Here is a 13,459-nt window from a genome sequence, read left to right as displayed (position 1 = left end):
TTTTGAAAATTTTGATTGAAATGAGAATATTGAAAATTTAGATTTTGGGGATTGGTATGTGGAAAAAATGATGAATTTTGAAAAACTTGAGAATATTGAAAATTTAGATTTTGGGAGTTGGTATTTGGAGAATTTTAGGAATCCATTGATAAGAAAAGAAATTTTGTGATATTGATAATTTGGAAGAAGATGTATGCAATAGTATGAAAATTAAATGAAATAAATGAGTATTTATAGAAAAAATAATAATAAAAAAATTATGTAACAAACGATTATAAAAAAATAGTAATAAAATGCACATATTTGTTATATATGTAAAATGTTACATTTATATATATATATAATAAAAAAAGAAAAACACTATTGTCTCTGCAGACAACAGTGCCTTAATTTTGTTGAAGTAACCAATGACTCTAATACTTGACCACGTTGCCTGTCAGAGTCTTAGTCAATAACCTCTTATTTAAGCTTTCACGTTGGAGTTGCTCTTAAATAAATTTTTCAAAGATTAAGGTTAGAATCTTTTTTAAAAAAAAGTCATTTTTAATAGTCTTATAACTATTACAATAATTGAAAAGGTGATGTAGCAAAATTGGAACGTGTGAGAAGCCAAATCCATGGCGTACGTATAAGTCAAATTAAGGATGCTTAACCGCCAATCTAATCCAAATAGCTGTAATTATTTTTTTTTTTGGAAGAAAAAATAAAGAGGGGTTAAAGTGCTAATTTTTTGAAATGATTTTTCTTAATATATAAATAAAAAATTGAGATTCTAATTGAAATAAGACACAATCCTGTTTGAGATTGATTTAAGCAATTATTGTGGGTTTTATACAATTTATGGTGGGCGGTAATGTCATTGAAAGCCCAAAGTTGTTGTCAAAAAGTAATTTCATAGTCTTCATAATAATAATAATAATAATAATAATAATAATACTTTGATCCATTAAGTCATGGAAAAGATCTAGTCAAAAATATTATTTAATTTTTTTGGCACAAATGTGATAAAATGAAACATTATCGTGTAGAACTATACATGTTCTGGTTGTTATACGTACCAAACATGTGTACATAACGATATTGATGCTTCCTCAATCCTCAATTACAAGAATTAAAAAAAAATGTGCCAAATGAAAAATAATCATATTTAGGTTCATATATATATTAGAGGGACACAAGTGTATCAATTAGTATAATTTAAAATTTAATCAAGATTTGAGATTGTAGAGAATAGAGATTGAAGACAAAAAATTTAATTTCATACTTTTCATCTCTTAAATTTGTTAGAATATAATGTGAAGTACTATTTTCTCACCCCCTTCACCAAATCCATTAGAATTACTTGTTCATAGTTGATTAAGAATGAATAGAATCATTCACTAGTGGTGGATCTAATTTGATGGCTTGAAATAAGAAATTTGAGTCTTATGATTTAATAACTATTTTATTAGCTGGAGAAGACAAATGCACAAATAATATTATGTTCAAGATGCGCACAATATTTGTGTCGATTTATAACGATTTTTCTGCTTATAGTAGTTTTTTTGGGATGGAGTGGTAAAGGAAACGAAGCTTCTCTTACATATAATAAAGACACTTCCTCATTCTGAGTGATTATTAAGAAAAAATAAATGACAAGAAAAAGTGTGACAAAACTTCCTTTAATAAAGTTTAGTAGTGAATATATTTTACGTTAGTTGAGTCTTCTAAAATATATCTGCTCAGTAAGTATAAAAATTTTGAAGGTGTGATACACAAACTAGATTTGAAAAACCAATTGGATGTAAAAAAAAAAAAATTGTATGAACTTGAGTATTGGAGGTTTAAACTAGTTGTAACATAACAAAAATGGGATGAACTCATTTGTACTCTCTTGGCATCTAAAAAATCAAAACACACTATTAAGGCAAGAAAGGATTCACATACGGGAATCCAAGAATAGTTGCACACACACACAAGAAAGGAACAAGCGGTTGAAGCCACATGCCCTTCATGGATTCTAGAAGATAAGTGACGATTTTGTCAATTTATAAAATTAGTTAATACTCTTGATGGTTTTTGCTCTAATTTGAAGAAGAAGGTTACTAATACAATAATGACACAAACTTTACTGGATTGAAGTCTCGTTATTGTTGTGGTAAATTTGCCTACGACCATTACTATTGTTAAGAAATTGGTGGATTACAAGTACACAACTTTGAATTCACAAAGTGAGAAATCAAAATAGTTGAATGGTGGGAAGAAAGGCATCAAGCCCTAGAGTCACAAGGGTGGTCAAAAGAGCGATGAATAGGAACAGTAAAAAGGTTCCACTAACACATCCACTACTCAAGGCAAAGGGAAGATTGCAGAGTGCTTCCTTTGCAACATGCATGGCAAGAAAGTGCCAAACAAAGAAGTTAAGCACATTGATTGCCTAGGAGATTGTTGATGGTGATGCTTGTAACCAGGATGGACCTTTGCAGATGAGCCCTGACTCACCAGGGGCAAGCTTGCTCAATTTAAAGGCTTGATGTGCATGAAGGCTTATGTGAACGATAAGGAGGTGTGGTCTATGATCGATTCTGGTGCTAGTGGGTTTAGTAACTGTAGGGGGGGCCATTGAGTGTTGGTGTGTGCATTGTGAGAACCAGGGTGGTGTGCATTGGTTTGGTTATAACTGAGTGGGAACTTAGGCGATCATAGGAAGTTGATTCGAGTGAAAAAATTAATCCTGAGACATTGACCATCAACAGCTACAGTGTAATGTCAAATCAACGTTTAAGAAATTCTAAATTTCCTTTCTATGTGTCACATTTGGTCTCCTAATTATTGCAACCCTTCTAGAATGTCTGTCGACTCAAGTTTTCTTAACCTTGACTTTTGGCGTAATATCTTTCCTGCGGCCGTGAAATCCTCACTGCAATCATAGACATGGCCAAAAGCCACAGCCTTACGGCATCCTGGGAACCAATTTACTTGGTTTTGACAAGATTACATGCTCATATTGGACCAACACAATTCTAATTACCCAAAACTATAGTATATAATAATCTATAACTGATCTATAACTGAAATGCCAGCCGTATAAACTTATAACCCAATATTTGAAGAAAACGAAATACAAGCATTAGATACATAGATAAAAGTATAAAAGAGGAAAAAAAAAAGAATAATCACAAAACTGGTGGTTCATGCCTTCTAATACTAAATTCTTCATACGGTTAAGTTTAACAACATTTGCTTGGTCAAAAAATGAACTAGTGCAAATAAATTATACATTCATATGAAAGGCTCAAGATAGCTTAGTAAAATTTTCACTCGGAATCAGAATCAGAATTTACAGAGGTTCTTACTGTCCGGCGCCTATCTTCATGATTCCCATCGTCTTCGTCATCTTTTTTCTTTTCACTAACAATACCTGCAGAATACAGATTTTAGACACTGCCATGGGATAAGTACCGCAAACACAATGAAAAAAAAAAAAGAATTACCCTTTTTGATAAGTAGATTCTCAAGTGCCTTTGTGGTGAAATCATCTTTTCCGCCCAGATCTTGAAACCCAACCACCCTGTCTACTGCAATCCCTTTTCTGAAAGAGAACCTCAACTCAGTTAATCAGGCAAGCATTCTTAAATAATGACACACACCAACTACTGTTTCTAGTTATTGGCTTGTCACTCGGAACAATCAATAACCTCCAAGAACCCACTGTAAGTATCGAATACTGATTACAAGTCGTACAAGAAACTTGAAAAAACAGAAAGTAATAAATCAAGTAGTTCAGATAATCTGACCTGAACATTATGACGCAAGGCAAAGTTTTGACTCCTAGCTTGGTGACAAAGAATGGTGCATTCTGTGTTTCATACAAGACTGTTAATTAATCATGGTGTACCTCATAAGTACAGTTGTAACAAGTCACCAAAAAACAGTACGTCGCAATCAAGTAGAATTAGCTGAAAGAATATGAAAGATTCAATTATAAAGCAAATATTCAAGTACACTAACCTCGGCATCCAGCTTGATAAACTTTGTATCGAGATGCCTTGTAGCAAGGGACTTCAAATGCTTATCCATAATCCTAGAAAGAAGCATTTTCATAAGTACATCAATTTTTGCTATACGAAGTTTCAGAGAGAGAGAGAGAGATACAGAGAGGAGGAGGGGGGGTACTTTACTTGCAGCGGTAAAAATCATGGTGATAGAAGTGGCAAATCACTTTCTCACTCCCAGTAACTTCACCTAAGAAATCCCCTTCACTGACATCTCTATATTCTCCATGACCTTGCCTCTTTAATGCTTCTCGCTTCTCAACTTCTTTCTAATCATACAAGATCCGAAAAAATGAATTTATACTTACAATCCTCAGAAAGCTCCCTGTAAATTGTACATCACGGATGAAACTCAATAGTTGGAAACCAAAATCAAACCTTTAGAGCGGCAATTCTGTCAGCATGCAATTTTTCCAGCTCAGGATCCTAAGTAAGATCACCCAGTTCAAGTTAAACATTAATGAAAATAAACATAAATAAAAAGCCATCATTTTATAGCATGGGAGTTGGATTGGAAGTCTAAGGCACTTACATCCATCAATTCATCAAGATCAACTTCCTGGTTGACAGAGCTTGATGTCTGTGCCTTTTGCTGAGAAAGCACTTCCTGCAACATTCACAAATCTACACGTGGGTATGGCACACCTTTAAAGAAAATGCATAGAAAATTTCATGGAACCTGAGCAGGCTGCATTTACAAACTAATATGGAGTGATGCTGTGACAGTGAATCACAAAGTGATAATAGGTCCAACTATCAGTTCCCAATAATGGAGATTGACACCTAGCTAGAGCTTTTATCCTAACTGGGCAGTTTCCAACTTTGAAAATTGGCACTAGTAGTTTTTATCCCGACTGATATAAATTCCATTGCTTATACACACAGAGACACGAGATATCCATATTGCTCACTAACCATAAAATTACATGCTTTAACTCACGGAGAAAAGTGTACCTGATCGAAAATATCGTCTAAAGATCATAAATATAATAAATGATGAACTCAGCATGTCGAATTTATAGACTCAGCTTCCATACATCAATATTCAAAAGTTGCAAAACAAAGAACAATAACAGATCTGATAGCTATACTTTCTTCTAATTTATGGGGGGAGAATCCAACCTTTTGATAATCGCGAGCAGCGGCGGCCATTACATTTCCAAAAGCTAAATTTGATAGAGTCGATTTGACTGAATCGGGATCCATCTTTGAATTTTCAGAAATTGAACTGAAACATACCAAACGAGAAAGCTTCTTAAACAATGGCAGGATTAAGTTTTAGGTCAAGTTTATACTTGATCGGAAAGAATTCAGGCTCAGATATATTAGAAATGACAACCAATTAAGAGGATTTAGTTAAAAAAAATCAACATTTTCTTTGTTTGAATACATCATCATCAACACGTAAATATTCAAATGCGAAATCTAACTATAAACAAAACTCAAAATTTATGCGAAAGAAAATGAAGAGGGAAATTACATGGAATACTAACGGCGTGAAATAAATAAACGGCTGAGCGTGAAGCAAATGCTGGCGTGGTTAACGGCGGTGGGTGATAGTCACGGCGTCGGAAAAAGTCAGTGAAAAACGAGAGAGTAAAGCAAAAACTCCACTGGTCCACTGCAACAACATCTAGAGAGAAGCTGGGAGTGTTATAACAGGGACGATTGGAGTGAATGGACCTTAGTGTAACAGGCCTTAGTTTATTGGGCTCAAATAGATGAGGCCCAAGGGCTATACGAAGGTAGGGGTATTAGTGTCACATCAAGAGACTCGTGTGTAGAGATGTAAATGTGGGCTGGCCCGGGCCCGTATTTCAATTCGTGTCGAGCCGGCTCAGCTCATATTTGAAAGAGGAAGCCCAGCACGGCCCATAGGTCCGGCCCATGTTATGCCGTGTCAGGCCAGCCCACTTTTCTTATTCGGGCCCAAATTTAGACCTATTTTATTATTGTTAAAAAATGTGAGATGGAGAATTGAATCCAAATACATTTCTTTATTTAAATTATAGTTTTAGATATTTTTATATATTTTTTAATAATACTTCACCCAAAATTATATCAAAAATAATTATTAGAATTTGAATACCTACTGATAAATGCTAAAAAATTTAACTCACAAATCTTAAAATAAATTAATATAATTATAAAAATATAAACATTGTGAAAAATAATAGACTTTTATTATCATTTTAATTTATAGATAATTGACAAATAAAAATTTATTATCATTATTAATGTCAAAATATCGGGTTTTTTATCGTGTCGTGCTTTCGGGCTAGTTTGTTCATGCTTTCGTGTCGTGCCTTTGGGCTTGTCGTGTCGTGCCGTGCCAATTTTCAATTCGTGACGTGCTTGGCCCAAGCCCATATTTTTTCGTGTCGTGTTGTGCTCGTGCCTCCTAAGCTCGTGCTGATTTCGTGCCGTGCTAGAAAGCCTGACCCATATTTACAGCTCTACTCGTGTGTTATAAGAGCATTAACAGTAGGTAGGGTTGTGCGAAACATTCAAACGAACAAAAAATACAACCTGAATAACTACAAAAATTCAAACCGTCCAATTATTATATTTGGTGGTTTGTAAATTATACCAATCAATCTAATATAATCTGAATAAACTGACTAAGAGTTTTTTTTTTATTTATACATACATATATTATATATATTATTACATATATTATATATAATATTAAATATTTTTAAAAAAAATTTAACCATGAAGTTATAATAATGTTTTAAAGTTTCAATTTAGAAAGTTGCCAAGAAAAAAATTTCAATTTAGAATAATATGTCTAACTTTGGAATATGTTTATTATATTTTAAGTTTGTTAAAACTAATTATTTGAACATTTAAAAAAAAACTTAAGATTGATTTGGGCGGGTTAATTTGACCAAATTGCTTAAAACATTGGATGGATTAAAATTTTTTTTCTTAATTTGACAGGTTAAAGTTAGATTTTTACAACTCAATTTTTACATTAATTTGATTAAAATTTGTTATAACCTAACCAAACCGAAAAATGAAAAAACTAATAAGTACAATAATATGCATATTTTTAAAGAATTGGTCACAAAAGCATCTGCAACCGATGTGGTATAGTGTTGTGCTACATTTATATATTACTTTCATGTTGTAAACATTTTTTTTATTAATTTATCATATATTTTTTCTCTCTCTCTCTCTCTCTCTCTTTCCTTCTCTCCTTCACGTTCACTTCTATTTTTTCAATTGAACTTCTCTCTTAAGTTGTTTTATATTCAGGGTAACTAGTGTGATTGTTAATATATATCCTATGTTTAATTTATTTAAATTGTAATTATTATTTTTTTTCTTTATATATATAAACTCTAATATATATATATTTATATTCTCATTGCCACATATGGTTGCATAAAAAATCTTTGAATGTCTTTATTTATTGAGGAAATTACATGTCATATGGGATTTTTAATTGTTTGGGCAAAAATATGACTTTTTTTTTCTTCAACAAAAGTTCATTTATGGCTTTTTTTTTTTAATTTTATTTTTATGGGTTTAGTTTCCCATATTTTTGTATAAATGTTTGTTTATAATCAATTTTTATTAATTTGAAAGGGTATGTTTGGAATTTTTTTATATTAATTTTATATAACTATTTTTATATTAAAATTTTCCATGGTTGTTTTGCAAATTTTTTATTAATTTTTTTTAATAATATGAATTGTGTTTATTATTATTTTTTATTTATTATAAACATTTTTTTCATTTTTTTTAGATTGCGCATTTTTTTTTTCAAAGGTTGGGTAAAGTAATCTGTTACTTAATTGATTTTTCACAGTTATGTAAAAAAAATCCTACAACTAGGTTAAATAACATTTATCCAGAGGGGTAACCAGTTACTTGTTTGATTTTTAACAGTTATGTAAAAAATAGTCTTAGAGGTTAAATAACATGTATCAAGAGGGGTAACCAGTTACAATGAGATGAATAACCTTCTACCATAAGAGGGGTAACCAGTTACCATAAGAGGGGTGACGAGTCACTCGTATTAGAAATGAAAAGAAACATCAAATTTGAAGGAAAAAAAAGGAAGAGTAAGTATGATTTAGTAACATAGGTAACCAATTACCATAAATAACCCAGAAATATACACACACATCAGAACGTGAAGGTAACCGGTTACCTCCTGAAATATACACACAAAGAACGTGAAGGTAACCAGCTACTACAGATCTAAAGAAAGAAAAGAAAAAAAAAACAAATCTAACCACTAACCAACCTCCTCCCTTGCCTTCGACCACCACCAAAACCCCCCATCCCCTGCGCGCAAAACCTCGTCGCAACCCCAGCCATCCCCGTCATTTTGCGGAGCTCCGAGCACCACGAATCGCACTCATCCAAAACGCCACCCTTCTCCCTCGCCTCCGACCACCACTAGCACATCCCTCACCTCAACCTATCCCCGTCGTTTTGGATTTGGGGTCTCGCGAATGGAATCGTGCAAAGATGCGTGGATTGGGGTTGTGCTCATCAATGGTGCGGCTGGGTGTTCTTGGCCGGGTTTCACGGAGGTGTGCGCCTAAGGTGAATCGCAGGTGGTGAGGGTGGGTGGCGGGAGATGATGGTGGAGATGGTGAGGTGGGCAAGTGGAGGACAGGGAGGTGGTGGCTCGGGCAAAATGAAAGAGAAGAGGTGGCTTGGCTGAAGGCACGATATGAACTCAAGTTTCAGATGATGAGTTTTTGCTATGTTAATTACCATAGTACCCCTCCTTTTGCTGATGTTTTTTTTTTTTAATTTTGATTTCCAATATGTGATTAATTTTCCCATAAACTGAATTTTTGTTAATTAAATTTTCCCAATAAAAAAAAAATGGAGATTTGATGATGTAAAATAAAAATAAAATGCTTCACTTGTTGTGACTGCTCTAATTAGTTGCTTAACTCGAGCTCGATTGTTTAACAATTGTGTTATAAAATAAAGTTCAAAATTTAAACAAACTAAATTATTCCACAATAAATAAATTAATTATGTTTTTTTATTAAGTTTTTTCAATATTCTCTCGAATACATAACAAAAGCATATAACAAAAATTGTTTAATACTATCCAATCCAATTCTGCTATCAAAATAATCAAACATTAAAAATCAGAAAATATTACAAAATAAATTGTACACTAATTTACAAAGAAGTAAAATGAACAAAAAAAAAAAATAGAAATCAATTGCATTAGTTGGTGGTCTCTTCCTTCTTCCAAACGCCACCTCTAAACCCAATATCTTGAATAGGAAAAGACACCAATTCTGGGCACCAACTGGCACTAACAACCCTTAGTGATGGCATAACTTGCTTCACCCTTGGCCATTCTGCTTCGAACTCTGAGAGAGATTCCAATAGCAGTCCCTCAATTCTCCAAACAGAAGTGTTATCATCCCCCCAGAAGCCTTGGTGCATCTTAGAAAGATTGCCTGAACATATTGAGAGGTACCTCAACATGGGGAGTGAAATGGGGTTTAGCCACATTGGACTAATCTTTCCCGGATAGAACTTGAGACTCAGTTCATGGAGCTGTTCAGGAGGAAAGAACTTGTCTAGTTTGGCTATGATATCATCGCCATGACTGTCGAAACAACTTATTGACAGATGCTGCAGCTCTGGTAGATTCACCATAGAATGGATTTCAGTGTCTAAAATCTCGTCGCCACGAGTGAGTTGAAGCCCAAGTTTCCTGAGTTTCATCAAGTTTTTCAACTCGCCTATGCGACAACCCTCTGGTTGGTTAGATTTTGCAGGTTTGAAACCAAGTAACACTTCGAGCTGTGACAGTCTTCCTAACCCTTTAGGCAGGCAATCGAGTGAACCACAGTGGCTTGCGTCTAACACCCGCAGTTTCTTGAATGTGACTATGTAATCAGGGATAGACTTTAGGTTTTGACAGTAGCTGACATCTAAAACCTGCATATTGTGAAGCTTTTCCATAGATGGTGGGAGTAGAACCAATGGGTGAGTGTTGCTTAGGCTGAGATAAGCCAAGTGTTGGAGAGAACCAACTTGACTAAGCAGACCTGTTAGAGGGGTTTCAAAGATTGATCTTGAAAGATCAATGGCTCTTAAGTAGCGAGAGTCGCAGAACTTCTTTGCTATGTTTAGAGCAATCTTGTTCACTTCCCCGCTCTTGGTTGTGGACAACAGTGCCCGCAACTTCGAATTGGCGATTAACTGTTGGTTTGCTATGGGGGTGTCAATGCTTAAATGGCGAGAATTTGAATAATCTTGTCCTGAAAATGCATCGTTTTTCGCTATATCAATGACCAAATCACGAACCATATCATGAACCTTACAAGTGTCTATTGCTCCATAATAAGTTTTGTCAACCACTTCTAGCAAACACCGATTTGTCAATCCTGTGAAACAATCCTCACCAGCTTCAGTAGCTGACCTACCACATCTCAGCGGTACAAAACCTTCTCCAATCCACCAATGGACCAATTGATCCTTTGTTATGACACAATCCTCAGGATAAAGAGACAAGCAGAGGAAGCAGGATTTGAGGTAAGATGGGAGCTCATCATAGCTCAGCTGGAGTGAAGCCATGACAGAGTTATCGTTCTCGGCTAGCTCATCTCGAAAATGGTCTGCAATGCGCTTCCATTCAGGGAAACGCGGTGGTTTACAAAGCATAATTCCTCCAACTGCCTTGATTGCTAAAGGGAGACCCCTACACTTCTCAACAATTTCCTCTCCAACACCCTCCAATTCTGGATATTTACACACACCTCCATCAGCTGCAAATGCTACATTCCTAAACAGAAGCCAACTGTAATGCTTACTAAGGCACTTGGGTCTATGCATTCTTGATTCTTTCACTGCCATCTTTTGTGCAACTTCCGTAATCCTTGTAGTGATAATGATACAACTTCCGTTCCCCTTTGGCAGTCCTTCATAGATTTTACTCCACCATCTGATATCACCACCCCAAACATCATCCATCACAATCAAAAATCTCTTGCCCAGAAGATACAGGTTTATCTTCCTCAACAACTCACCTGCATCATCTCCAACACTGGCATCTCCCAAGTTCCTTAACATGCTTCTCATGATTTGTTCTACAGTGAATGTTTGAGATACAGAAACCCATATTCTCCTTTCGAAATAATCTTCCATTTCCCTCTCGTTAAACACTGTCTGTGCAATAGTTGTTTTACCCAACCCCCCCATCCCCACAACTCCAATTGCCAATATTTCCTTGTCACCCTCCAAAAGCCAGTTCTTTAACTTATTTGTATCACCTTCTAGGCCAACAACTTTGGTATGATCATACACAGGAGAGCTCCATCTTGGTATTTGGTCGTTGTGTGGATCATTCCCTGGTTGGCTCAAAAGTGGCACTCCAAGATAAGTTGATATGTTCTTCTTGACTTCGAAAATCTTCTCAATCATTCTTTCAAGGCGCTTTCCAGTTTGATACTGGAATGGTATCTTTGAAGGATTGAAACGCATTAACCAACAACTAGACAATGAATCATTATCCATTGGCTGGAGTTGACAATCGGCAAGCATGTCTTCAGCTTGATATATATGCTCTCGCAAGTTGACCATGAGTTGGCACAGTGTCTGGTTTTTCCTCTTGAGCCTCTCTGCATCTTTGAGAAAGTATTGCATTAACTGAAGCTCATTCTGTAGAGTTTCCAATTGATCTCTGAATTCAATCAGAACCCGGCTCCCCTCGGATAGAGCTTCTAGTAGTTTTTCCAAGAACACAGATACAACAGCATCAACCATGTCTTTGCCTTGAAGATATCTAATAGGTAAGGAAAAGTTCAAATAAATTCAGTGTTTCTCTTTTTTAAAATACTCCATTCTGCTCAGAAGAGCTCAAGAAAATCAATATTCTTTTGCTAATTTGGTCAAACTATCAAGTCAAATTCTTCTATGCTCCTAATTATTTGGTTTTGATTAATAGTGCAGTGCAATGTTACTGTAGTCTTAATGGAATTGGACATTTGGAAAGGTAGTTTTCAAAGAAAATTTAACAATTCCTAATCCATTTCAACCTACATAAATAGTAATAGAACTAGAAACAACATAATAATCCTTGCACCAGAGATAGAAAAGAATTAAAAAACACACACAAAGTTCAAAATTATCTTCATAAGTTTTGTTTTTAATAATAATTATAACAACAACAGAGTAGAGTAGAGTCTGAAACAGGTTATACAAATCTCACAAAAGGGCTTTTGTTAATTGCTCAGTTTCCTAGCAAATTTAAACCCTGGTATTTCACTTTGAATCAAATCAGCTTTTCAGGAAAGAGTAGACAGTAGACACTAACACAATCATATCCATAAATATAAATATCAACTAAGCAAGCAAAACCCACATCAGGAAAGAAAGAAAAAAAAGCTTAAACTTACAGTTTGAGTTTGGCTAGAGAATCAGATCAGAAGAATTCTCTATTCTCTATACCCCTTTTCTGTTCTCCTCCTAAAAGTGTGAACTTTGAAACAAGAAGAGTAGAAGAAACTAGCAAACTCCAATGGCTAAAATATGAGAAAGGCTTTTGCAAATTACAAAACTAGCCTCACCTCAAGGGTATAATAATAAATTCATCATTTGTAAGTCAAGTCAACTTCTATACGCGGTAGTGTGGTGTTGCTAAGGAGAAGTCTTCAGAAACGGTTTGGAGTTTTCCCATTACTTTCTTAGCAGCTTTTGCAAACGACACACTAAAGCTGTGTTTCGCCATTGTTGTTTAAAGTTGAGTTTTTTTTATAATGGAGTTGTAAATATTGGGAAATTTGATAAACAATGCTTACATTAGCTTAATAATTAAAATTTGAATCAAAGTTAACCACCATATGATATAAATGCTCATCTTTCATTTAATATCAAAAATACCCCTCTCATAACAAAATCTCTTACATTTCCTCTCTATTCTCTCTCTTCCTCTTTACCTCTCACTCTCTCTTCACCATACATTCTCTCTCACTCTCTCTTCACCATACGTATTACACAAGATTTTCATACTAAAATCTTGCAAGAAAGATACACATTCGGACATTGTGGATTGTTGGAGGAGAAACACCAAGCTTTGTGTTATTTTTGCTCATAGTGAAGAGATTAAATAGGTAAGTGATTTTCTTTGATTCTTGTTGTTGTTGGTTGTTTTTATGATTTAGAATGCTGTTTAGATGTTGGATTTGTAGTTTGCTGGTATTTTTTGCTGTTTTTTGGGTGAAAATCGTGTTCTGTGAAAATCTGCATTTTTTTTTGTTCCTTGAGTTTTTTTCGAAATGCCCGATAGTATCCAATAGAAGCCCGATTCGGGCACAATAGTTGTTGAGTTTCAAGGTTAGGGATGAAGGTCCGATGGCAATCCGATAGTTTTGGTTACCCGATGGTCATAAAGGTCCGATGGCTACCCGATGGTTGCCAGATTATTATTT

General features: G+C 34.7%; 2 protein-coding genes across 3 annotated transcripts; both read right to left on the bottom strand.

Annotated features, from left to right (window-relative positions):
- Positions 1-3,067: 3,067 nt before the first annotated feature.
- On the bottom strand, positions 3,068-5,685 carry LOC133812678 (thioredoxin domain-containing protein PLP3B-like). Of its 2 annotated transcripts, none has more exons than XM_062246476.1 (9): positions 5,528-5,685; positions 5,157-5,262; positions 4,567-4,641; positions 4,413-4,460; positions 4,161-4,303; positions 3,991-4,063; positions 3,777-3,838; positions 3,474-3,571; positions 3,068-3,400 (listed from the first exon to the last, which is right to left on the bottom strand). In XM_062246476.1, exons 2-9 carry the CDS (start codon positions 5,238-5,240, stop codon positions 3,297-3,299), a joined length of 687 nt encoding a protein of 228 aa, XP_062102460.1. In that variant the 5' UTR covers positions 5,241-5,262; positions 5,528-5,685; the 3' UTR covers positions 3,068-3,296. The 2 variants fall into 2 exon arrangements, with proteins under 2 accessions (XP_062102460.1, XP_062102459.1); XM_062246475.1 differs by having other exon boundaries at positions 5,515-5,681.
- A 3,344-nt stretch (positions 5,686-9,029) lies between these two features.
- LOC133812677 (disease resistance RPP13-like protein 4) lies at positions 9,030-12,579 on the bottom strand. The gene is made up of 2 exons (XM_062246474.1): positions 12,428-12,579; positions 9,030-11,814 (listed from the first exon to the last, which is right to left on the bottom strand). The coding sequence occupies exon 2, from the start codon at positions 11,793-11,795 to the stop codon at positions 9,243-9,245; it is 2,553 nt and encodes an 850-aa protein (XP_062102458.1). The 5' UTR covers positions 11,796-11,814; positions 12,428-12,579; the 3' UTR covers positions 9,030-9,242.
- Positions 12,580-13,459: the final 880 nt, after the last annotated feature.

This window comes from Humulus lupulus, chromosome 1 (genome assembly GCF_963169125.1).
Source record: "Humulus lupulus chromosome 1, drHumLupu1.1, whole genome shotgun sequence".
In the NCBI taxonomy this organism is placed as follows: Eukaryota; Viridiplantae; Streptophyta; class Magnoliopsida; order Rosales; family Cannabaceae; genus Humulus; species Humulus lupulus.
The sequence above is the reverse complement of the archived record's forward strand: the minus strand, read 5'-3'. Positions and strand labels throughout refer to the sequence as shown.